At 51.0% G+C, this 24,566-nt stretch overlaps 1 protein-coding gene across 2 annotated transcripts; it reads left to right on the forward strand.

The window, feature by feature from the left end:
- The first annotated feature begins 3,311 nt into the window (after positions 1-3,311).
- On the forward strand, positions 3,312-24,423 carry GPRC5B (G protein-coupled receptor class C group 5 member B). 2 transcript variants are annotated; one of them, XM_032836174.1, is made up of 4 exons: positions 3,312-3,453; positions 10,972-11,985; positions 19,707-19,819; positions 21,168-24,423. In XM_032836174.1, the coding sequence occupies exons 2-4, from the start codon at positions 10,980-10,982 to the stop codon at positions 21,210-21,212; spliced, it is 1,164 nt and encodes a 387-aa protein (XP_032692065.1). In that variant the 5' UTR covers positions 3,312-3,453; positions 10,972-10,979; the 3' UTR covers positions 21,213-24,423. The 2 variants fall into 2 exon arrangements, with proteins under 2 accessions (XP_032692065.1, XP_032692066.1); XM_032836175.1 differs by lacking the exon at positions 3,312-3,453 and adding an exon at positions 4,909-4,990.
- Positions 24,424-24,566: the final 143 nt, after the last annotated feature.

The raw sequence follows: 24,566 nt of genomic DNA on the forward strand, positions 1-24,566 counted from the left end.
TCTCAGGGTTGTGAGATGGAGCCAGCGTTGGGTTCCGCACTCAATGCAGAGTCTGTCTGAGAGTCTCTCTTCCTCTCCCTCTGGCCCTCCTGCTTGTGTTCTCTTTTCCTCTACAATAAATATTTCTTAAAATTTTATTTAATTTAAAATTTAATTTAATTAAAAACTGACATTTCAGTTCCACAGTCATCCTAATTACATAAAAAGTGCTCAATAGGGATGTCTGAGTGGCTCAGTCAGTTAAGCATCTGCCTTTGGCTCAGGTCATGATCCCAGAGGTCCTGGGATTGAGTCCTGCATCGGGCTCCTTGCTTACTGGCTTCTCCCTCTGCATGGCACTAGCCTTGCTTGTGCTCCCTCTCTCTTTCTTTGACAAATAGTCTCAAAAATCTTACTATACAAAATATGAAATCTTAAAAACTTATAAAAATCTTAAATCTTAAAAAAACATAAAATCTTAAAATATAAAACATAAAATATAAAATCTTAAAAAAATAAAAAAAATAAAGTGCTCAATAGCCTCACGCGGCTAGTGGCTACCATAACCGACAGCACAGATGCAGAACACGTCCATCACTGGGGCGCCTGGGTAGCTCAGTCAGTTAAGCATCTGACTCTATTTTGCAGCTCAGGTCATGATCTCAGGGTGGTGAGATCAAGCCTACCAGGAGCCCCACAAGTGGTAGAGGGAGTTGGTTGGAGATTCTTCACCTCTCCCTCTCCCTCCCCCTCTGCCCCTCCCCCCACCTCACCTCCCTGCATGTGCTCTATCTATAATACATAAATAAAGAAACCTTAAAAAAAAAAAAAAAGAACACTTCCTCCATTGTAGAAAGTTCTCATTGGGAAAGCACTCAGTTACAGTCTAGCTGGAAGACAGACACTAAACAAAGAGCCACACAAACACCTAATTACACACAGCGACATTTGTTAGTGGAAATCCGGGGGCAGTGCTCTTGTCATTTTTCAGGTGAGTAACAGAGCCAGGGAAGCCTCTGGTTTTTATTTACCCAAAGAGGACTGAACATTTGAGAGCCTGACGCAGCTCCGCAGCTACACAGCCTAGAGCTATCGTCTCCAGGGCTAGAGAGAAACTCTGAGGACATGAGGCTCATCTGTGATGTCAGAAGATATCTGACCTTGCAGCAAATTATACCAGTTTGGCCACCGAATGAAAGAAACAGCCAGGGTTGAATTCCAGCTCTGTCAACGGTATGACTGTGAGCCATTAATTAGCTCCTCTGTGCCTCAGATACGAATCCCCATCCGTAACATGGGGTGAATAATAATTTCTGGTCTAGAGGACTACTGGGAGGATTAAATATTTTAAAAATATAAAGCTCTTAGAACAGCATCTAGCACACAGTAGCACTACATACCTTATAATGATGATAATGGTGGTGTTGGTGGTGGTGGTGATTCTCCATGACTCTTTGAACAAGGCAGGGGAGGTGGGTGGTATGCACCTGCCACTCAATAGCCGCCTATATTTTCCTTCTTTGCTTCCCAAAGTAACATCACCCAAAGCTAAACTGATCATCCCATTGAGGATCCTTCTATAAAATAAGTCTGAAAGGGGAATATATATATCTATCTACCTCCACGTGCCAGGCTCTACATAAATCACTGTACATTTATTATGTGTTTAATCTTCACAACAACCCCCAAAGGCATGTACTACTAAAGTTATCTCCGTTTTGCATTTTGCAAGAAATTGAGTCTTAGGTGAACTTGCCCACGTTTTCCCAGGAAAGGATCTCGGCGTCAGTTCCACTAGGTACCACCAGGTGGCAATGCCTATCCACTTTCCAATTACGCAGCCCGGCGGGGCCGCTAAGGGCGGAGCGGGGGGGGGGTTCTTACCGTAAATACTTAGTGATCTTCTACTGTATGCCAGGCATTGTTAGTCGTTGAGGATACGTCGGCAAATAAAATAGGAAAATTGTTCTGCCTTTCCCTTCCATTTTTCCTTAAAAATAATAAACGGTGTTCGGGGAGGTGTGTTCGAGGTCTGACCAGGAGAATATCGGCTTGTGTGGGCGGGAACTGAGAGGCTGGAGGCTCGAGGGAAATGAAGAAAACAATCTGAAAGGTCTGTGGTCTTCAAAGATAAGGGTATACAACTACCTCCAGAAGGGAATCATTCGTGTTCTGCAGCCCACCTTCCTGCCTCCTTATCCCCACCCCATCACAGGGAGGTAGGGAGCTGGGGTCACCTCCCTCTCAGGTCTTGTAGGACCGAGATGGGCGGGAGGGAGGTGGTCTCACTCTGAGAAACCAGAGTGGTGGGTCCTCAAAGTTCTGGGTTTGGAGGAAGCTTGAAAGTCTGAAAGTCACGGAGGGAACCAACCCCATGGGTGTGCTAGACCGTAGCCCCCCAGGCCCCTTCTGGGCAATGCTGATCTCACACAGCCAGGTCGACCAGAAGCCAGACTCAGTGTTGAAGAGCGAGGCTGTCTGGGACCCCTCCTTCAAGCCGGTGCTGCGGCCGTCCCGTGGGCGTGCACCCCTACTGTGCCCTGAGCGTCTATGGAGCCAGTGGCCTCCTGGACCGCTGGCTGTATGTCGCCGGGGAGAGCTGTGGACGTGTACACACACGTGGGTGATGCGTGCAGCATTGGTGGTGGAGATCCTGCGTAAGGACCTATGGGAGGGGTGCACCTTGTGAACGTGTATGTTTGGGGTAGTCAAGGACTCAAGCGCTGAGCAGTGTGCGCAAAGGGAAAAGGACAAGTTGGGGCGGGGTGGGGGGAATGGAGTGTGCCCATGTGGACACCCGCTAGAGGACACCAAGCCGTGCGCGTGTGCCTAGTTGTATACTTCGGCACGCGCGGCGGGGTCCTCTCTAGGTCCAGGACCTGGGGCTTGTTGGTTGAGGGGAAGTTACTGTTTGTGAACCCACGTTGGAGAGTTGTCCTGGGCGGAAAAAATCCCCTGTGCTAGGACACTGGTGGGAGTATCCCTCTGTGTGTGTGTTCCTGCAAATGAATCAATTTGGGAATACGTCCGGTGCGTGTGGAGTGCTTATGGGTGGACTGTGGATGCGGAGGGAGTGTCTCCAAATTTGGGACCCTGGAAGAGGGCGGTCTCAGCTGTCCCAGCAAGGAGCTAGGTAGGGGCTTGCACCGGTGGGGTGGAGAGAGGCAAAGCCGTCCGCTCCCGGGCTCAGCTAGGAACCGCCTGCTGGGCAGGGGCCGGGGGCGGAGCTGGATGCCCCGGGGGGCGGGGTCGGAGGGGGGGGGAAGGCTAGAGGGGCGGGGCCGCCGCGTCTGCAGCAGCGCGGGCCGGGCCAGGGGGCGCCTCGCGCGGCAGCGGTTCGCGAGGGCGGTGCAGTGAGACAGGACCCGCGGGCGGGCGGGCGCGCGCGGGGCGGGGGCCGCGGCAGCGCTGCAGCGATGTGACTTGAGGCCGAGAACCAGCAGGAGCGTCGGCGCTGCGAGGCCGCGGCGGTCGGTGAGTGCGATCCGCGCGGATGGGGTAGAGGGAGCTGCTAGGACCCCAGAAACTTTTCCCGCCGCGGACTCGGGAGAATTGGGGAGTGTGCTTCTTGTGCCCTTCTAAGGCCCCCCCCGGCGGGTTAGTCTGTTGAGGAAGATGGGGGGTCAGGGAGGGGGGAACCCCAGTCCCTGCGAGGGCAGGGCGGGGGGAGGGGAGGGCTGCAGACCTTTATGCCAGAGGTGGGAGAGGAGAGGGTGCCCTATTCCCGGACCAGGTGGAGATACAAGTCTCTGAGGAGGGTCTGGGGGCGACCGCAGGTGAAGAACAACTGGGAGTAGTGTGAGGGAATCCAGCCGTACCCGAGTGACTCGTCGTGGGAGGGAAGCCGCGGGTAGGTCCGGGGGGCGCGTGCCCAGGCCGTGGGGGCTGACCGCAGGGCAGACCCAGTTGCGGTTGTAAGGACTGGGCTTTGGGGGTGACCTGCCGCACCTGCCGCAGGGGCTGGGGGCCAGGCTTGCAACCGGCGGTGCCTGCGCACTACGGGACAAGAGGCGGGGGGACACTGCGGGGACGGAAAAGAGGCAGAGCTGAGACCTGGGGCTGAGGGACAGACGGGGGGCGGCTGCATACAATGGCGGGGGCTGACGTTCCTATTCCGACCAGGCTGGGGCTGAGGACTAGTCTTGTGCGTTCGCTGCCTTTGTGGGACACGGGCTCCCAGCTCCGCACATCCCGGGATCCGTACCGCCCGCACCGGCCTGGGCCCGGGGGAGCTAGCTAGCCATCCGGGGAGTCGAGCGCCGACCTTGCCACAGAGGACGGCCCCAGCGCAGCTCGCGAGTTCGTCCCCTGGCTCTCGCTCTGTCACACCCAGGCCCAACCAGCCTCCCCCCGCCCCCCACTCGTCCCCCATTCGCTAAGGGGGCGGCTCCTTGGAGCGCGGACAAAGGCCCCTGGAGTGTGGCGGGCAGCGGCGTCCCTGTCTGGGGCCCCGGCCCACGCGCCACATTGGCTGCCCAACTGCGCCAGGATGGGGGGCACTTGAGCGGAGCCCAGGAGGAACTGGGGGTCCTCGAAAAGACAAGAGAAGTGAGGGAAAAGTGAGAGAAGGATCTGGCACAAAAGCCGGGGAACTTCAGCCAGGGAACCTTGATTCAGAAGTTTCCTCGGTGGGGTGGGGGCTCTCGGTGGATTCCGTCTTGGAGTGAAGCTGCATGCAAATAGCATGTAAATAGAATGCAAATCATCATCTGTTGGTTGGGAGCCCTCCACGAGGCCAGTTTTGTATCTAGGCTGTGGAGTGAAGGGTTTTCTATCTGTTCCCTGCTCTAAGTCTGAAAAGGGGTCAGCTGAGTTGAGAAGGAGAAAAATGGAAGGGGAGAGGAGTCGCCATTTGAGGCAGGCAGCAAGACAAGCAGTCTTGTTAGAAAGAGAAGCTTCAAACGCTTATTGGTTTATTTGTTCTTTCAGTAAATGGACCAGCTTCAGAACTGGGGCTGGGACACTACAGAGTAGAGAATGGACAAGCCTCTGCTCTCAGGGCACTAGCCAGGTGGGTGAACAAATAAATAGCTAAATAAGTAAATAAATAGTTAGTAGATGGAACTTCTAATTGGGGTAAGGGCTGCTAGGAAAGTAAAACAGGAGGATATCAAAGCAATGAGGGTTTGTGTATGTAGGGAAGACCATTCTCAGGGGTGACATTTTTGTGGAGCCTGGCAAGATGGAGGGTCCACCTCTGGGTGGGCCACTTGGGTCCCTTGGGGGACTGCTGTGCAGACAGAGGGCACTGCAAATGCAAAAACTTGGAGGTGGGAATGAGTTTAGAACTGAACAAAGGCCATTGTGGCTGGAGCGCAGAGGCAGATGTGGAGGGGGTGGGTGGGAGAGGGGATGGTAGGGACCAGCCAGACCACCATCTTTGGGGCCGTGGAAAGGAGTACAGGTTTTATTCTCCTTGGGCCAGTGAACCCTTGGAGAGTTTTGAGTGGGAAGCCAAGGGATCTGATTTTTAAAAGCTCCCCTGACCTCAACTCACAGATGGAAAGCAGCTCCCCTTTCATTCTGCCTCTGGGGATGGCGAGGCTCCGGGAGACTCTGAGGGACTCCGTCTGGCCTGCGGGGACCGCTTAAACCCTGCTCTGTCCTAAGAGCCCACTTGAGGAGCGGCTCAGGTTTTAAAATTCACTCTCCACTTTGAGGCAGTTCTTGTCCGCCTTAAGTGGCCCCCACCCAGGGCCCTTGGCCCCATAAGCCCTTCATGCAGAGCTTCCTAGGGGTTCTGAGTTAGTCACATTTTCTTCTCGGAATTACAGCCCAAGAGGAACCATCCACCCCTGAACGGACAGCCAAGGATGCAATTTGCATTTAAATGATTGCTTTTATTTACAGGATTGGAGCTGCTTTGCATATTCATGGATCATGGAGCTTGTGTTCTGGCAACCCTGTTTACTAACCCAGGAGGGTTATTAAATTCAAGGGCCCCCAAATAGGCTGGTGGTCTGGGCAGCATTAGGAAACGAAGATTATGAGATGGTGTAACTTGGAAAAGATATTAGAGGGTGAGATTGTGGGTCTGGGAAAGAGCTTAATGTCAGGAAGCCTTGTAACAGTTTAATCTTGCAGAGCAGGAAATGCACCATTGGCTCTAACGGGAGTGGGCTGGGACAGAGTGTGATGCTGGGGTGTGTGGGGAGACTGGCTCCACAGCCTCATCCTGGCCTTCTGCCAGTCATGGGGTGAGGGGTGAGGCCTCAAACCAGAGGTGCAGTGGAAAGGCCTCGGGTCAGGAGTTGGGGGAAAAGAGTTCTAGTCCCAGCTTGGCCTGTGAATTCCAGTAAGCCTCTGGCAAAGCGGTCCCACCTCTCATTTTCCCAAGAGGAAGGACGATGAAATCATGATTGTCTTTTTAATAAGCAGGGATCCTGTATTCCCTGTGGGACAAGCACCTTGCGGAGAGTATTTTTCATGTACTTTTCTCACTGGCTTTGTGAAGGTGGAGAGTATTTTTCATGTACTTTTCTCACTGGCTTTGTGAAGGTGGCGCTATCATTTTGTCTTTTATAGAGGAAGAGACTGAGGGTCAGAGAGGTTAAGTAATGACCCATGTCACATAGTTAGGTCTGGCTTCACTCTAGAGGAGACTGATGAAAGTGTAAATTCTGTGCCAGGCTATTGACTATGCCCAGACGTAGGAAGGTCCCCTCCCCACGTGCTCGTTTTTTTCTTTCCCTTCCATGTTCTAGCATCCCCCTCCCCATATCATGTGGGTAGTGGGTAGATGGGGACACTAGTTCCCAAGAGAATGGCCAGTGTCTGATCTCTGGGGGTCCTCACCCTGACTTCTTGACAGGGAGACCCTGTGTGTGTGTGTGTGTGTGTGTGTGTGAGGGCTCCTAGATTGGCCTGGGATTCCCGTGGGAAAACCACCTTCACAGTGAGGCCTCCACTTAGCGCTCCTGGTTTGGGGATCAGGTGAGTTTAGAGGTTCCCAGGGCAGACTCCCACCAAAGGCATCTCCTATTCACACCACCTCAGGGATCCTCTTCGCCTGGCGTGATGGGGGAGGCTGAAAACCAATAGCGGACAAACACCTGGGTGAGCCCCCTTCCCACCCCATCTCCATGGCAACTGCTCCTCCTGGAAAAGCAGTCAGCAAAGTTCATAACCTCTGACGAGGGAATAGTTGCCAATCATTTCTATTTATTTAACAGTTTATGTAAGTGCTTACCCTGTGTCAACTACTGTCGTGAAACCTCATTATTTTAAGCACAACGATCCCACAGGATGGGTCCTGTGAACACACCCCTAGTTTGCAGAGGAGGAACCTGAGGCAAGAAAGGTTAAATCAGTTTGTCCAGGGTCACAGGGTACTAGCAGGTGGCAGGGGCAGAACTTGAAACCTGAAGATCTCTCTCCGAAGTTTGCCCTGCTCGGTAAGGAGCTGGGCTGGGAGGGCTAGCCCGGCCTGTGGCCTTCAGGCGGGCAGCACTGTCCTCTCACAAGGAATCTTGCCTGCATTCTTTCCAGCCTCTGCAGGCCCCAGCTCGTGGAGAAATGGAGCGTGCTGCTTCACCACCTGCCGGAGGCTTCTGGCCCCTCTGCGGGTGGGGGTTGTGGACAGAGAGAGTGAGAGAGAGACAGACAGAGACAGAGATAGTATATTTAAGAGCCTCTGAATGAGTCACATTTCTGGGAGCCTGCCTGGCCGCAAAGGTAATTAGTATGTGAGCCAAGGCTTGTGCGTTCGTTCACATTTGCTCATTCCTCCTTTTGAGGAGCCGCACGCCTACATCTCCTGGGTTTGTTGCCATATATTTATCCCGTGCCGATCAGCCTTGCCTGCGGCTGATTTGAAACCTCTAATCTGGCATTGTTCCCTTTGGGGTTCCTGGAGAACTGCTCCGTTGGTGGGAGGAAGCACCAAGGGGCTGATGCGGAGGCTGGGGCTTACCTGACACGTGGGAGCCACCTGCCTGGTCCCTGGCAGAGCTGGCGAGGCCATGGCTCCTGGCTTCCCCGACTGCACGGGTCCAAGCTTCTCACACTTCCGTGTGCCCAAGGGTCTGAGCGCAATTGGAGCTTGCCTGGTGGGCTTGTTAAAACAGAGGGGGCTAGGCCCACCCCCCCCGAGAGTCTGCATTTCCAGCGAGCTCCCTGGTGACCCTGCTGCTGTTGGCCATCTGAGGATCAGACTCGGACTTGAACCTTTCAGGCCGTCAGTTCTTTCCTCTGTAAGAGAGCAGTGAAAACACCTGTCCTTCAGGAGTAACATGAGGGTTGAGACTACTCTTACCAATTCATTGATTTGGCAGCTGCTAGCAGGTCAGTGCAGAAAAAGACAGACACAGCCCTGGACACGGGAGAGCAGGGAGTGGACCCAAAGGTAATAAAATATTTGAAAATTGTGGCATATGCTACAAAGACAAAATCAGGACTGGTGTAGAGTATATTGGGGGGGGGGGCAGGAGAGACTGGCCAGGAAGGGTTCACTCACCAGGTGACATTTCTAGAGCCCTGGTCTGTAGTAAGAGCCCAAGTAACAATAGTACAATTGTTTGTCGCCTCACTCCACCACTTTCTAGCTGTGTGACCTCCAACAAGCCAGCTGACCTCCATGTTTTACTTCCTATAAAACGGAGATAGTAGTAGTACCAGGCTCGTAGTATTATTGTGCAGATTATAAGGCATTCGTATGTGTGCCGTACGTGAAGGTGTGCCTGCAGTGTGGTGAGCGCTGTGAGTTAGTTATTGTCATTGTCACTCTGGCAGCAGCAGAAATCTCTGGAGGGCAATTCTGAATCTCCCCAGAAATCCTAGATGAGCCAGGCTCCACTTCATCCTGTGGGGCTGTGAGGAGCCCTCCTGATCATCCTAGACACCTCCTGGGCATCCTTAACAATGATAATGATCCACGAGAGATAAGTGGATTCCACTAAAGCTCCTGGCTGCCATTGGTGGCATCCACATGCCTAGACATTGGGTAGGGAGGACTTCCTGGAAGAAGGGGGCCACATGACGTGGGAGGAGTCATAACACTTCCTTGTTGGCAAGCAACACAAACCCAGCTCAAACTGGCTTAATCTTAAAAAAAAAAAGGCAAGTTTATTGGCTGGATGAATAGTGGCTGGACCATGAGTCTGACTGCCACATCTGGGGTGCACCCTCACCCCGAATCTGCTTGTGTGCAATGCTGGGATGCATGTTTTAGAAGCATCTCTTGCCAGATGCCTTCTGCCCTGAACCTGCCTTCTCTCATCAAGAGGCAAAGGTGACGATCCCTATAGCACCAGACCCCTTCTCATTTGATGGCATCAATAATTTATCCCAATCAATGGCTTCACAGCCAAGGCAACGACCAGAGCTGCTCATGGAATCCTGGAAAGGAGCAGAGTGGGGGAGAGAGAGGTGGTCGATACTGCATTTACTTAAGGAAGCCCCAGAGAGGAGCGGGAGCTGCTGGTTACGACCTCACACATGGGGCAGTGAAGGCAATGGGTCCAGCCTGAGCTGCCTGAAGACAGGCTCAGAGCAGAGCTGTGTAGGCCGGAGCTTTCTGAAGGCCACGCTCCGTTGAGAAGCAAGAGCTGGTGGCAGGTGGGGCCCAGGAAAGAGTCCCGGTGAAGGAGCCTCTCATTCATTCAACATCCACTAAGCATCACGTTTGTGCCAGCACTGGGTGCTAGTGCTTGAGTCCACACCAGTGGGGTCATCCTGGTGATTTTGCATGCCCACCCCCACAGGGGACATTTGGCAATGTGAAAAGATTTTTGGGTTGGGGGCTACGGGCATCTAGTGGATAGAGGCCGTGGGTACTGCTAAATGTCCTACAGCACAGAGGACAGCCCGCATGGCCAAGAGCAGTCAGACCCGAAATGTCAATGATACCAAGGTTGAGAAGCCCTGGTCTACCCCAATGAACAGACAGTGTCCCTGCCCTCCTGCACCTTGCAGTGGAGAAAGACAGGGAAAAGAGCAAGAAGAAGGAAAAGGGAGAAACAAAGTGAACAGACAAGGAGGGGGAAAAAAAGAAAGAGACGATTGGAGCAAAAAAGGAACTAGAACAAGAGGCTCTGGTGAAGAGGAATGGCACTGTGACCTTGGCCGAGGTCAGAAAGGGCAACATTAGGTGGGGGTGAGGAACATTTTCCAAGCCATGGGTCGGGAGCATTTAGGCAGAGGAAGCAGGAGAGACAAGATGGGAATTGGGTTAAGGCCATTTGTCATGGCTGCTGTGTGGAGTTCAGCTTTCATGGGGACCCAAAAGAGTGCCGAGGGGAATCCTGCAGGCACCCTTGGAGGTACAGACAGGGGTGCAGTGAGGGTGGGTTCTTTGGAGATCTTTGGGGGAGGTCAGAGGGGTGAGGTAAAGGTGGAACCCAGGACGGTAGTTCATTCTGGATACACTGTTTGAAATGAGGGCATGCTTCTAGGAACTGGGTGGTATGACCTTGGGCAAGTGTCCTAACCTCCTGGAGACCCTGTTTTGTCACCAGTGTAAGGACTGGATGTGCCCAGTGCCTGGCTTAGAGTGAGTCATGGGTAAATATTAAGCCGTTACCATTGAGAGACTGAAAAGAGGCAGTACATACCATTCTTAGCACAGCGCTGGTCTCATAGCTGTCTCTTCAAAGTTTTGTTTTCATTCCCTTATTTTTGAAGAGGTCAGACGTAGCACAGAATATAAAAATCAAAGAATACAAAAGAGTATACAGAGAGAGTGAATCTCTCTCTCACCCTCTTCTCCAGCCTCTAGCGATGATGATTCATGATTGTTCACTGTGCCAGATCAAGGCTGCAGATGGGAGCTTAAATCAGGGTCCTGTACCTTCCCCACCCCCAACCAGGGGCTGTGCTGTCTGGAGAAAGGGGTGCCTTTTTCTGACCTGTCAAAGGTGCCTCATGGGCCAGCAGGTAGGAAATGAGGTGGGTCTTAAAGAAGTCAGGAAAGTGGGAATCTTACAGTGAACTGGTCTTTTTCTCCCTCTAAACACCTCCCCCGTCCTTAATGTTCTGGAACCTGTCCGGTGTCAGAGAGAAAGATGAAAACCCACCAGGTGCTGGCCTTCCTCTTGCTCTTCGTGATTGCCTCCGGGGCTTCTGAGAACGCCAGCACTTCCCGGGGCTGTGGACTGGATCTCCTCCCTCAGTACGTGTCCCTGTGCGACCTGGACACCATCTGGGGCATCGTGGTGGAGGCGGTGGCTGGGGCAGGCGCCCTGATCACGCTGCTCCTGATGCTCATACTGTTGGTGCGGCTGCCATTCATCAAGGACAAGGAGAAGAAGGACCCCGTGGGCCTCCACTTCCTCTTCCTTCTGGGGACCCTGGGCCTCTTCGGGCTGACCTTCGCCTTCATCATCCGGGAGGACGAGACCATCTGTTCGGTCCGCCGGTTCCTCTGGGGTGTCCTCTTTGCGCTCTGCTTCTCCTGCCTGCTGAGCCAGGCGTGGCGCGTGCGGAGGTTGGTGCGCCACGGCAAGAGCCCCTCGGGCTGGCAGCTGGTGGCCGTGGCGCTGTGTCTGATGCTGGTGCAGGCCATCATTGCCATCGAGTGGCTGGTGCTGACCGTGCTGCGTGACGCCAAGCCGGCCTGTGCCTACGAGCCCATGGACTTCGTAATGGCCCTCATCTACGACATGGTGCTGCTCGTGGCCGCCCTGGGGCTGGCGCTCTTCACGCTATGCGGCAAGTTCAAGAAGTGGAAGCAGAACGGGGCGTGCATCCTGGTCACAGCCTTCCTGTCCGTGCTCATCTGGGTGGCCTGGATGACCATGTACCTGTTCGGCAACGCCGAGCTGCGGCAGGGAGATGCCTGGGGCGACCCCACCCTGGCCATCACCCTGGTGGCCAGCGGCTGGGTCTTCGTCATCTTCCACGCCATCCCGGAGATCCACTGCGCCATCCTGCCAGCCCCGCAGGAGAACACGCCCAACTACTTCGACACCTCGCAGCCACGGATGCGGGAGACGGCGTTCGAGGAGGACGTGCAGCTGCCACGCACCTACATGGAGAACAAGGCCTTCTCGATGGATGAACACAATGCAGGTAAAGGGGTCGCCGTGCCGCGGGGTGAGGCTCTGGGACCGCTTCCCCCAAAAGGACTCCCTCCTTCCTCCCTAGTGGGGATGGGTGGCCCCGGGGTCAGTCCTGGCTGATGGGAGCCACAGACATTGGGCCCGGTACTTTAACTGGCCCAGGGATGGGTTCTTATTTAGCATTTTTTCCCCTGTCCATTGCCAAAGAATTTAATATCAAAATCTGGGTTTCTCACTTTTTCTGAAAAGTCAGCTCTGGCAATGCTGGCTTGGCATTCCCACCTGGCAAAGATTGTGTGGAGCTGATCTGAACCATTGTGCGCTGGAAGGTTCCACCTCTCAGGAGTCGGGGCTGCTCCTTTGTTTTCATTTTAATTCCAGGGTAGTTAACACACAGCGTTGTCTTAGTTTCGGGGGTACAATGTAGTGATTCAGCAGCTCCATACATAACTCACCGCTCATCAGGGCAGTTGGATTCTTGATCCCCTTCACCTGTTTCACCCAACCCCCCAACCTCCAACCCCCTCTCCGGCAACCATCTGTTCTCTATAGTTAAGAATCTCTTTCTTGGTTGGTCTCCCGCCACCCACCCCGCCTTTGTTTCTTTGTTTTGTTTCTTAAATTCCATATATGACTGAAATGGTATTTGTCTTTCTCTGACTGTTCGTTGTTCTTTTTCATGGCTGAATAATAGTCCATTATATAGATATAGATACGGATATAGATATAAACCGCACCTTTATCCATTCATCTGCTGATGGACATTTGAGCTGCCACTGCAGAAGACAGTGTGGAGGTTCCTCAAAAAATTAAAAATAGAAGTGCCTGGGTAGCTCAGTCGGTTGAGTGTCTGCCTTCAGCTCGGGCTCTGATGTCAGGGTCCTGGGATCGAGTCCCGAGTGGGGCTCCTTGCTCAGCGGGGAGTCTGCTTCTCCCTCTCCCTCTGCCCCTCTCCCTGCTCCCTCTCAAGTAAATAAGATCTTTTTTAAAAAATTAAAAATAGAACTACCCTATGATCCAGTAATTGGATTGCACTCCTGGCTATTTACCCAAAGAAAATGAACACTAATTCAAAGGGATATATACAACCCTGTGATTACTACAGGGGTTTCATAATTTAGCTATTGTAAACAAATATTGTAAATTGTTATTTATAATAGCTAAATTATGAAAGCAGCCCAAGTGGCTGTTCCTTTAGATGGGGATTTGTTTTGTGTTTACCACACTCCCCACCACTCCCTCTTGCTAGAACTCAGCCACTAGAACATATTAACATTAATTCCCTGGCTACCTGGAAGTGTTTGAGCTTGTAGTCCAGGAGCTAGATGGGTGCAGGGGATACTGGGGACGATTACTTGTGTCTCCTCCCCACCTCCAGCATTCAGGAGTGTATGAATGGGTCCCTGGAGTCAGGTGCCCGGATTCAAGTCCTGCCCTCTGCACTCCCTAGATGTGTGGCTTTGAGCAAATTGCTTTACCTTCCTGAGCATCAGTTTTTCCCATCTGTAAGATAGACTAATGAGAGAATGTACTTCTAGAGCTGTTGTGAGAAGTAGCATCCTGAGGGTTTCCCCCAGGACATGTCCTCCTGGATGTGTGTCTTGGCTCGGTTCCCCTGAAAGCAGAGCCTGAGACTTGGGTGCAGCTGCCCTCCCCAGGAGGTGTTCCCTGCAAGGGAGAGGGGAGGGATAACCAGACCAGGAAGACAGAAACAACCAGACAAGTACATCAATGAGCTGGTTACTGATGTGGGCAGCTGGGGCTCAGTCCTGACAGGAGTGCATGTAGAACGAGCCTCAGTCTTGACCTTCCAAATCAGGAGCCTGCAGCATTCGCCTCTGTCGCCCCTTGTCACCCGTATGTCCTCTGTCTCCCACTCTCATTGCCACTTCCCCCATTACTCTGGCCAAATAAGTACTGCTGGCTTCTGAGAGGTTTGGGGGCACAAGAGGTGGAGGCTGTCTGGGTCCCCAGGCCCATGCATCACCCCCTGCAGTGGGGTTCAGAGCTGAGCCTGGAGAACGTGGTGCGGGCACTTGGAGCCCCCGCGGTGAATGCCTCTGAAATATCTGTTGAGTCAGTCCTTCAAGTGAGTCGGGTAGGTTCCCAGCACTTGAGATTCAATAAAATTGCCTTTTCTCAGTTGCCTGGGGATTGATCAGGGGCTATAATGATAATAATAATGGCTACATTGACAGCAGCAGCCGTAGCCGTGTGGTGCTGATTACTTAGTACAGTCATTGCTTACTGAGCATTAACTGTGCGCCAGGTGCTATTCTAAGTCCTTGACCTCCCTTGCTGCACCCAGTGAGGCTGCCCTATTATTATCCCCATCTTACAGATGAATAAATGGAGACTCTGAGAGGTTCCGTACCTTGCCAAAGACGTATAGCTGGGAGTTGGCTCATTCCAGATGGCCAAGGTCCCCTTTGCAGTGCTGCTCACCCAGGCAGCTGGGCAGTGTTCCCTGGTGGGTCATGACTGCAGAGTCAAGCTTGTGGGGTGACTGCTGAGTGCATCCTGCCTGTGCCCTGCAGGTTCAGCCATCAGATCCTCGAAGGTCACCCAGAGCCCTCCCCACCTGCTCACTTTCCTCTACGCTGGACCAGACCCACAGGAGGGAGCACCAACGGCTCCACCTGCGGATAGGGCTAGAAACCCTGGTGTGGTCTTTAATGGAGCTGTTTCAGTCTTAGTAGGAAGCCCCAGGCCAGCAAGCCCATGTTTGTCAAAGGATGTAGCAGGAATGGGTGTTGGCTCGTGTTGCCAGGGCAAGGCGGGGGTCAGGATGGGGGTCATCACTGGGAGCCCCAAAGGCCCTCCAGAGAAGGTGTCCTGAGCAGAGGTCAGGAGCCCGGCTGGTTCCAGGGGTCTGGTGGAGCCACCCCTTCCAGGCTGCCCCCGGAACAGGATCCTTTTTATGAGACCCATGAACTCCCCTTGGACCTGACAGGTAGTGGCAGCTTCTGGAATGAATGTGCACCTTTGTACATTCATTGGGGGATTTTTGTTTATCACTTTGTCAGATTCTCAAAGCTGTCTGTGGACCCCAGAAGGCTAAGAATCAGTGGTATTGAACCTGAAGGTCTAGTTTACTTGCAGTGAAACGGGAATGCTAGAACGACCCAAGTATTAGGGTCTTCACGAATAAGGATGGCTAACCTTTAGTAGGTGCTTACCATGGACCAATTACCATTCTGAGCATTTTAGTGGCTAATCTCATTTAATCCCTACAATAACCCATTGAATTCCATTTTGCAGACAGAAAACCAAGACACAGAAGGGCCATGCGTCTTGCCTAAGAGGCAGGGAGGGCCGGGGTCTGAGCCCATGCAGGCGGTTTCCGGAGCCCCAGTGCTTGATTAGTCTACCACAGAATTACTCATCTCTCTTCAAAGCACTTTAGTGATCCTGAGCTCACTGGCTGGTTTACCAGGACGACTTTGTGGCTTGAGAAAGCAGGGTTTATCAGTCCCATTTTACAGAGTGGGAAACTGAGTTCCAGGGCTGTCAGGCAACGTGTTTAAGCTCACACTCTAAGAGCAGGGAGGGGGGGAGTTGGTTTTCCCCTACGTGCATTTTTTTTCTTGTGAAAATGCAGCCAGTCCTTCCTATCCACATAAGATCCAGAGATCAAAGGTATCTGGGACCCAGGTGAGAACCAGCAGTACCAGGGCTGGCACACTGGGTGATGGGGGGGTCCCAGAGGTGCTCCCCACCCCCATCTATTTCACATTCTGACACATTCCAAAGCCAAGAAAGTCGTCTTTCTGTCCCCTCTTTCTTTTCCAAAATAAAACCAGTCTTATCATTCCATCTTGGTGACAAAAACTAGAATAATCATCTAGAAGTTTCAGGAAGTAAAAATAACAAAAATTGCTCAAACTCCCGTTATCCAAAAGCAGCTACTGCTGTTTGCTCCCATCTTGCCAGACATCTCTCAGTGAGCACACAGCCTCTCTCCTTCCTTCCCTCTCTTCCTCCCTCTTTTACACACACACACACACACACACACACACCCCAGTCCCGTAGACAGATTCTTAACCTAGCTGTACACTTGGGCAGCTAAAAAAAAATGACCAGTGCCTGCCCCCTCCTTCTGTCTGTTTGGGTTCAGGTTTCTTACGCTTTCTAAAGGATTTGAAGATGTAACCACTCATCTAAGTGGTGTTCTGTGGTGTGTTTGCTTAAGTCAATATATAATATTGTATCATGGATGGAGGCCTTTCCAGGTCAGTGACTGTAGAGCTCTAGCATCCTTTCCATGATGCAGAGCTTTCCTTGGGTACAGTAATTTATTTTTCTGATCCTCAGCTGGTGGATTTTCCACTTGTTTCTGACTTTCCATATAAGTAATGTTGCAGTGAACATTGATCTTTGTGCCCTTGATCAATTAACTTCTTGCAAGACCAAACAAACAAACAAACAAACCAACCACCACCTTCTAGACATGCATAAAAGAGTCTGTACCTTTAAATCTTGATATATACTGCCAGATGGCCCCCTAAAAGTTAAACTAATTTTCTGCACCCTCCCCCCCAGTAACTGTATGAGCGCCCCACTTCTTCACTCACCTTGGATGTTATCAGACTTTGTTTTAATAGCCCTGTTTTGGATCATCCCAAATGTGTGTCCACCAAAATTCACACGGGACCAGGCAGGGTGGGCCCCAGCAAAGCCAATTCCATCAGAAAGCTCACATGAGCTAAATTGGAGTGCTGGCTAGGATTGCCCTTTTTCTAGAAACCCTTGCTTTGCTGGCTGGGGAACCTCTGGGCGTGTTCCCTTGCCACTGTGAGAACAACTGTTGTCATCTTTGGTGCTGACCTCAGCCAGCTTGTATTTTCGGGAACCAGGCCCCAGTAGAGGCCTTGCCCAGGAGTTACAGTTGGCCCTCTTTCTTTTGCGCTTTAGCCAGCCAGCCTTTTGGGCCCTCTTCCCTTGAGAGTCAATCTTGACGTCTTCAAGAGATGGGAAGGACATTCCCCAGGTGGCCTGTGGCTCAGTCAAGCCCCAGTGTCCTCTGCTTCCAGGTTTCCTTCCCCCGAATGAGATCCCAGGTACATAGAGCACTTTATCAGCCTCCTGCTTATTAATAAGTATCAGCAAGGCATGAGGTATGTGATGAAAGTTGAAAATGCACCGAAGGATGTAGCACCTCAGATCGCATCTTGGAAAGCGTTAATGAGGCATATTAAATGTTCACCTTTCAAAGGAGCAATAAAGAAAAAGGTGTTCTTTCTTTTAGGGGATTTGGGCTCTCAGATCTCCTTAGGGACCAAGGGCTACTTAAACTTGGACTCTTTGCTTTCTGGTGCGTGGCCCTGAGTCAGCTTTGAGGGAGGGCCCATGTAGCCTCACCGGCAGGGTCTGGATAGGAGTAGGCTGGCGTTCAACCTATAAACTTAGATTCCTGTAGGGAAGCTCTTATGAGCCCTGCTTGCCTTTCACAGCTGACCCAGGTCAGAGTGCGGTGTTAGGTGGGACACTTGCAGTGGCAAGTAATAAAAAAATCTGATTTGAACTGGCTTAAACCAAAACAAAACACAAGAAGGAACAAATGTACTGGGGATCAGGCTACAGGAATCATTAGATCCAGGAGTCTCGGGTGATGACTAGATTCGATCTTTCTCCATCTCTTGGCCCTGTTAGTATCAGGGCAGCCCACAACTCTAGGCTTAGACAGAGTCCCAGTGGAAAAGAGGATCGTTTCCCAGCAAAAATCCCAGAGTTGGCTCTGAGTGGACCTAATTGGCCAGATTGCAGTCACATGCTGACCTCAGGCCAGGGTAGAAGGTGGTCATAGCAACACTTGGGGCCAAGGCACCCACAGACGGCTGGTAGAGTCGAGCAGTGTTTCTTTGAGGAAAATGTGTTGGCGTCAGATTCTCCCAACACAGCTGGCCAGGTCTGTGCATTATAAGGAAAGTGCTATTCAGCATTCCCTCTCTAGGGACGGAGACTAGTAAGAGCCCAGGAACTACCTCCTCTGCCCCCTGGTGCCCCTCCCTGGCTCCCCCTTCTCTACTTCCTGGGAGAGGTATCTCCTTGCTCAGCTCATGCATAACCAGCTGCTTGAAGGCTTGGATAGAGCTGCTAGAGCCAGAGAGGTTTACCTGTGGCCAGAGACCTTCGCTCCCCACTGTGCCTCAGTTTCTTAGGCCTCTCTCTAACGTCGCTTAAATTCAGGTTGCTTCTAAGTAAGTGGGATGGTTGAAAACAGTCTTTGAAGCCAGCAATGTGGGATGGTTAAGAACACAGGTTCTCTGCCTGGGTTTTGGATGCTGGTTCTGCCTCCTTCCAACTGTGTGACCTTGGGTGAGTAACTTAATCTCTCTGTGCCTTGTGTAAAGTGGAAATAATGAAAGTACCTATGATGGTATAAAGCAGACTCCCTGCTGGGCGCAGAGCCTGATGCTATGTGGGGCTGCACTCGGGGGGCTCCAGGGTGGGGCTCAATCCTGTGACCCTGTGATCGTGACCTGAGCTGACCCTGAGGATCACGAGCTGAGCTGAAATCAGGAGTTGGAGGCTGAACCGTTGGAGCCACGCAAGGCCCCCTCTTTGGAGACTTTAAGTGGGCTTTTCTTGGCAAAGCACGATTAGTGCCTTCAACGAGAATGAAAATAATGTAGTCCGTGTTACAACGGAGACGGCCTTTTGTTTTCATAGTGCTCCTACCTTCTGCACTGGTTTTTAATAGACTGTTTTTTCAGAGCAATTTCAGTTTTACAGAAAAACTGAGCAGGAATTACAAGGAGTTCCCACATGCCCCTATTATTAACAGCTTGCATTAGTGGTACATTTGTTACTGTTGAGGAATCAATATTGATCCATTATTATTAACTAAAGTCCACAATTTACATTTTAGAGCTCACTGTTTTTGCTTGTACAGTATCGTAAAGCATAATTTCACTGCCCTAAAAGTGCCCTGTGCTCTACCTGTTCCTTCACCACCACCGCCGCCCCCCGCAATCATTAGTCTTTCGACATTATCTGTACTTTTGCCTTTTCAGAATGTCACAGTTGGAATCACACAGTATATAGCTTTTACAGACTGGCTTCTCTGACTTAGCAATATGTGTTTGTTTCCTCCATGTCTTCTTGTGTAGTTTGGGTTTTCGCTACAAAAAAGGAAATTTAGGTCTCTAAAAGTACACAGCAAATAGGAACACCATTTACCCACCTCTCTCAGGTTAAGAAGTGCTGACATATTTTGCCATCTTTGCTACAGCTGTCCCTTTTTTCCTGTTTAGAAATACCCTGTCCCAGAGGGTTGGAGCCCCTGTGTTCCCTTCCCTGTCACTTTCCCACGAAGACAGCCTCTGTCATATACTTGATGTCCACACTCTTAGGGTTGTCTACCTCTGTGTATCCAGATACAGTGACCGGTGTTGAATGGTGTGATGTTGAACTTGACATGAATGACACTGTGTGGTGAGAGAGGAGACCTCTGAGGGATGCCCCCCACCCCAGCAGCCTGCTCCCTGGATTCTACAAACTTCCCAACCCCACTGAGATGGGTCATGCTCCAAGAGAGCCAGAGAACAAAGCCCCTTTGTGACTTTTGTTTTGAATCTGGCTTGTGACAATGGGGAGGGGTGGCAAGGGCTTGGGGGGGTGGTGGGGGGGGTGGGTGTGTGCTGGGAGCATGGTGTTGATGCAGGAGAAGAAAACAAAACCGTGGGTTGTTTTTTGTTTTGGTGTGACGCTGCTTCCTACCTCCCTCAGCCCTCCGAACCGCGGGATTTCGCAACGGCAGCTTGGGAAACAGACCGAGCGCTCCGTTCAGAAGCAACGTGTATCAGCCCACTGAGATGGCCGTTGTGCTCAATGGAGGGACTGTAAGTATCAAGAGGTGATGTTTTGGCCGAAGGCCCAAGAGCGATCAGTGTTGGGGGCAGCTTCGACGGGGGCATCCTGCTCTGTGGAGGCTGCGTACGGGCCCGCACACACTGGCCCACGTGGACACCCCTTGCAGCTAGAATGCATGCAGTGCTTCCATTTCTCTTCCCCTCTCTACCCCCGTTCTCCATGCACGGAAGATGCACCTATACTTAGTGAACCATCTGTGTGGGTTCCTTCAAGAGAGTCCCTGTTTCTTAGGGCTCTTGTACCCCGTGAGTCTGGCTTTCATTATTGCACAAGATGCCCACCCGTGCTCCCTGGGAGGTGACTTTTAGGAAAAGCCCAGAGTTGTGAAACCCCCCGCCCCAGCAGATTTTGCTGACATCCAACCTAGTGTACCCCTGTCTGTCCCCCCACCCCATCTCTGTGCCCCAGCTGGATACCGGGTTCCCCTACCTCCACTCCTTAAAAGATGTCTTAAGAAACCGGAGCAATTATCATTTCTCCCCCTGCGAGAACAAAAACAGGTTTTACTATCTGATGCCAAACAGACCTTCAGCAGAATTGTCATTGTTTACATTTTGCCTCCGTGCAATTACATCATTTTGTTTCTCCAGCAATCCAAAGACACACTGTCATTCCCACATTTAATTTCCAAACATAGCTACATGCTTCCTCAGAAACAATGCATAAAGCCAGTTTACATGTGTAAATTGGACTTCCATTCCTCTATCATGTGCCAATTCCATAACTCAACCTGAGCTTTTTTTTTCTTTTCTTTTCCTTTTTTTAATGTAAGTCGGGGATGGTCTTTGATCTCTGGAGGGAATTTGGGTTTTCCTGGCCTTTTGAATGGTATGCGAGGCATTGGTTTGCACTGGTTTGGAACAGGCTCAAAGACAAACAGACTCACAGATTTGCTTTCTGAAAACCCCCTGCCATCCCTTGGGCTGTTTTATTGTCGGGTGCCAAGAAAAAGCCTGACTCGAAAGCATTCTGCCTGTGTGTTGTAATAAATAATGTTAGAACCCCCGTCAGTCACTCTTAAGCTCTCCTAGGCTCTTCGAGGCCAGTGGGTATAAAAACACCGTGGACTTAGAGAAAAGCCAAGTGGGTTTCTGAATGCAGAGACATTCATTCGGGATGTATGATTATAGAAAAGAGGACCCAGCTTCCCCTAGAATAGAGCTGCGTAACACACACTGGGTTGCCGCTTTTCTTGGGAATTATTCAGCCCCTTAGAAAAAAGCAAGATAACTTATCTTTGGCACATTGTTAACGAATTGGTTTCTGATGTTGACTTTGCAAAGCACAGAGTTCTTAGTGTGTTATCCTTGTTTCCAGATCCCAACTGCTCCGCCAAGTTACACTGGAAGACACCTCTGGTGAAAGACTTTAAGTTCCAGAGAATAAGAATCTCTCTTACCGATTTTATTCCCTGGCTGTCTTTCTTGAGGGAGAAATCAGTAACAGTAGCCGAACAAGGCTGCCTCACAGCCGGGAGATCTAGAAATCCTACACAAGGGGATTTTGTGTAAATGTGAACACTGCTGAACCTAAAAGCTAACACCGACTGCCCTCCGTCCCCTGCCACACACACACACACACACACACACACACACACACACACACGTAATACCAAACCAACCTCAATCCCTGCAAACTAAAGCAAAGCTAATTGCAAATAGTATTAGGCTCACTCAAAAATGTGGCTGGGAAGACTGTTTCATCCTCCGGGGGTAGAACAGAACCACATTCACAGTTGGTGGGCCGGGCTGGTGTTGGTTGACTGTGGAGCTCCCCACACCATTGCCCCTCCGCAGCAAGTGCTGGACCTCAGGTGGCCTTTTTTGAGATGACTGTTTCATTGAGAGGACTAATGGGGACTTCTCCACCAGCTTGCCTGTTGGTTTGCACATTTCAGGGGGTTCAGGAGCAGTTACGGAGTTGTGGGTGTGATCCTGGGGTGAAGCCCAGCCAAATCACAGCATGAGCTTTACAGCAGTAGTGGGGGAGGGACCCCAGCCTGTGCCAACGAAGAGAAGGCTATCTGGGAGGTGAAGTGCCTGTCACATTTAAAAAGTGGTGACCCACCACTGTTCCCTCTCTGGGCCTCCTGCTGCAGGTCTATGGCAGAAAAGCATGTCCGCCTCCCTCCTTGGAGCCAGAGCGATATTCCCGCTTGGGGCGGCAGTCTCTTTCCCTTGATGAGCTCTCCCTCCTCCTGCTCTTGCCAGTGCTCCCCGACACCCGTGCCCTTTCCCAGTTTTATTTCCATGTTCATTTCCAAAGCTCAGATGAGCTGTCAGCTGACAGCCCCTCCCACCCCCGTTGGCAGGCCAGAAGGCAGGTGCCACAGCGATTGTCTGTGATGATGTCACATGGCAGGGCATCCCAGGGGAGAGGGGACACTCTGCTGCCTAGCATGCTGTGAGTTCTCAGGTGTTAGACGTTGACGGAGTACAAGTTCCAGGGACGGCTGGAGCACTCGAGAGGTTCTTGCTGCTTTTGGAGGGTATGTGGGACATGTTTTGACTTGGTTTTCTGTAAGTTCCATGCAAATGGTTCTCTTCAAAGCCCATTGTTTCTGTCATGGTTTCCATCTGTCCTAAGCAAGTCATTCCTTTGTTATTTGGCATTTCCAACATCTCGGCCATTAAAAGCCCCATGTTCTCTGCACTGTTTGGCCAGCATAATCACTAGCAGTGACACAAAGCAAAGAGTTTTAACTTGACGGCATGAAATGTATAAATGAGGGTGAGTCCTTTGGCATATATGCTAATGATTATATTGCTTTTTCTATAAAACAACCCTTAAGCCTTTAACCTTTAAAGAAAATGAAAAAGGTTAGTGTTTGGGGGGGGTGGGAAACTGACCTCTTCATAAGCCAATATGTCTGAGCTGTTTTAATAAACCTTCTGATTTTTCTCAAGGCCCTAGTCTCTGCTGTGTCCCGTCCTTGCCATAGTCCCCTTCCCCACTGCAACCTTGCAGAGCGATGGGGTAAACGAAGCCAATTTGGCCTTCCCTCCGTGGCCTTCCTTCAAGTTTTCCATCCAGCTAGTGCATTTCCTTGTGTTGCCATGCATGAGGAAGAAAAAGCATGGCACCAGAATGCCACCCCTACCTGACCTTTGGGAAACAGCCCACCCCTGCCCAGAGCATGTGCTTGCTTCTAGAGAATCAGATTCCAATCCTCTCTTGAGGAGCGTCATTGGTGGACTGGAAACTGGGAATACTGGGGAGGAGAGGGAGGGAGATAAGCCAGGACCCGGGGTGGGGATGGGGGTGGTGGTTGCATGCAGACCCAGGATTGTGAAAATACAGAAATCTCCAAACACCTCGGTCCAGTCCGGTGAAAAACGACAGCAATACACATTCTCGTGCCAGGAAATGGTTGCTTACCCCCGCTCTCTGGAGTCCTTTGGAGCTCTCTGATCCCATCAGTGATTCCGTCTGCAAGAGCCCCCCCCTTCCCCCCTTGCAGAAGGGAGCAATTCACCCGATCGTTTTCTCTCTCAGTTCTTGGTGGCCTATAAGGTGAGCACAGCATAAATGGCTACAAGGGGGAAAGTAACGTTTCATCAACGTAAAAACAGAACCAGCTTTGCGCCAAGGGAGACCTCACTTAATGAGACCGTTTCTCCCTCCTTTCTTTTTAATTCTCTGATACGTTATTGCGCTTCTGGATTTTGTTTTATTTTGTCTTTAAGGTTGAGAGTGGGGTGGATGCCCTCCCAATGGGGCAGAGGTGGGGAGAAAGGGCAGAGAGCAGAGAACGGGTATTTTCCTAATGACTCCACCTGAAGGGTACAAAGAGACCTCTTTGCCAAGAGACTGGCTGCCAGCTGGCCCCACGGAGCAAACTTTAAATACAAAATCCAGTGGCACCTCTGTTTATGGAAACAACACTTGTCGAGGGAAAATGACCTGTAGGAGAGCATCTGTGATTAAAATACCTAATTGTAAGCACAAATCTTTCTGTGTCCGGTTATTAAAATCACTCTGGGACTATAACAGCCACGCTTGTCCCCCCCACACCTTTTGATAAAAAATGGTCATTCTATCCTGGTTTCCTCCACTGGATGTGGAGGGTGGGCAGTGAGGGAATCAGCTCAGAGAATTGACAAACTGGGAAAATGTGGGGATCCCGTGCTTTTAGCACAGACTCTGTCTGGGCCCACCAAACAAGGGTAAACTTGGGGTGGTCTTCTAGGTCGGCCAGTGCTGAGTTGAACCCTAAACAGAAGGGGAGTGTTGTGGCTTTTATAATCCAATGATGCAATGATTACACCAGCTTACAAGAGTTCTGAGCAGGTGCTTTTTATTAATTGATAAAGAGCTAAGGCTCGTTTTTGATAGATAATATATATTTATTAAATGTATTAATGTGTGTTTTATAATGTACCTTTATCCTCCCCGGCTGACTGTTGCATACTTATTAAAAAAAAAAATCGTTAAAGAAACTTCAAGACAATCAATGTGTACCATAAATGACTGTATACAAACATGACAAATTTAAAGCTTGTAAAGCATGGGCAGATAGGTTTTATTTTCAAAATCCTGTTCTTAACACAAAAATAAAGGCTTTCCTATTTACTTAAGATGTGTGGTAGCTTGTCAAAACCACCCAGAATAACTACGAAGCTTTTGGATTTGCCTGGAGGCTCAGTCTGTGGCATTTTTAACGGGGGAATCCTGGTTCACAGCAAACCACAGAACAAATGAGGGTAATCAGTTAGC

Source organism: Lontra canadensis, unplaced genomic scaffold (assembly GCF_010015895.1).
Source record: "Lontra canadensis isolate GAN:19392208 unplaced genomic scaffold, GSC_riverotter_1.0 scaffold91, whole genome shotgun sequence".
NCBI classification, from domain to species: domain Eukaryota; kingdom Metazoa; phylum Chordata; class Mammalia; order Carnivora; family Mustelidae; genus Lontra; species Lontra canadensis.

What these genes read in the sequence shown, in the direction of transcription:
- GPRC5B (XM_032836174.1), top strand. Translation starts at nt 10,980, where the DNA reads ATGAAAACCCACCAGGTGCTGGCCTTCCTCTTGCTCTTCGTGATTGCC. An exon ending in GATGGATGAACACAATGCAG is followed by an intron (nt 11,986 to 19,706) that starts GTAAAGGGGTCG and finishes TACCTCCCTCAG; the next exon opens with CCCTCCGAACCGCGGGATTT. An exon ending in TTGTGCTCAATGGAGGGACT is followed by an intron (nt 19,820 to 21,167) that starts GTAAGTATCAAG and finishes CCTTGTTTCCAG; the next exon opens with ATCCCAACTGCTCCGCCAAG.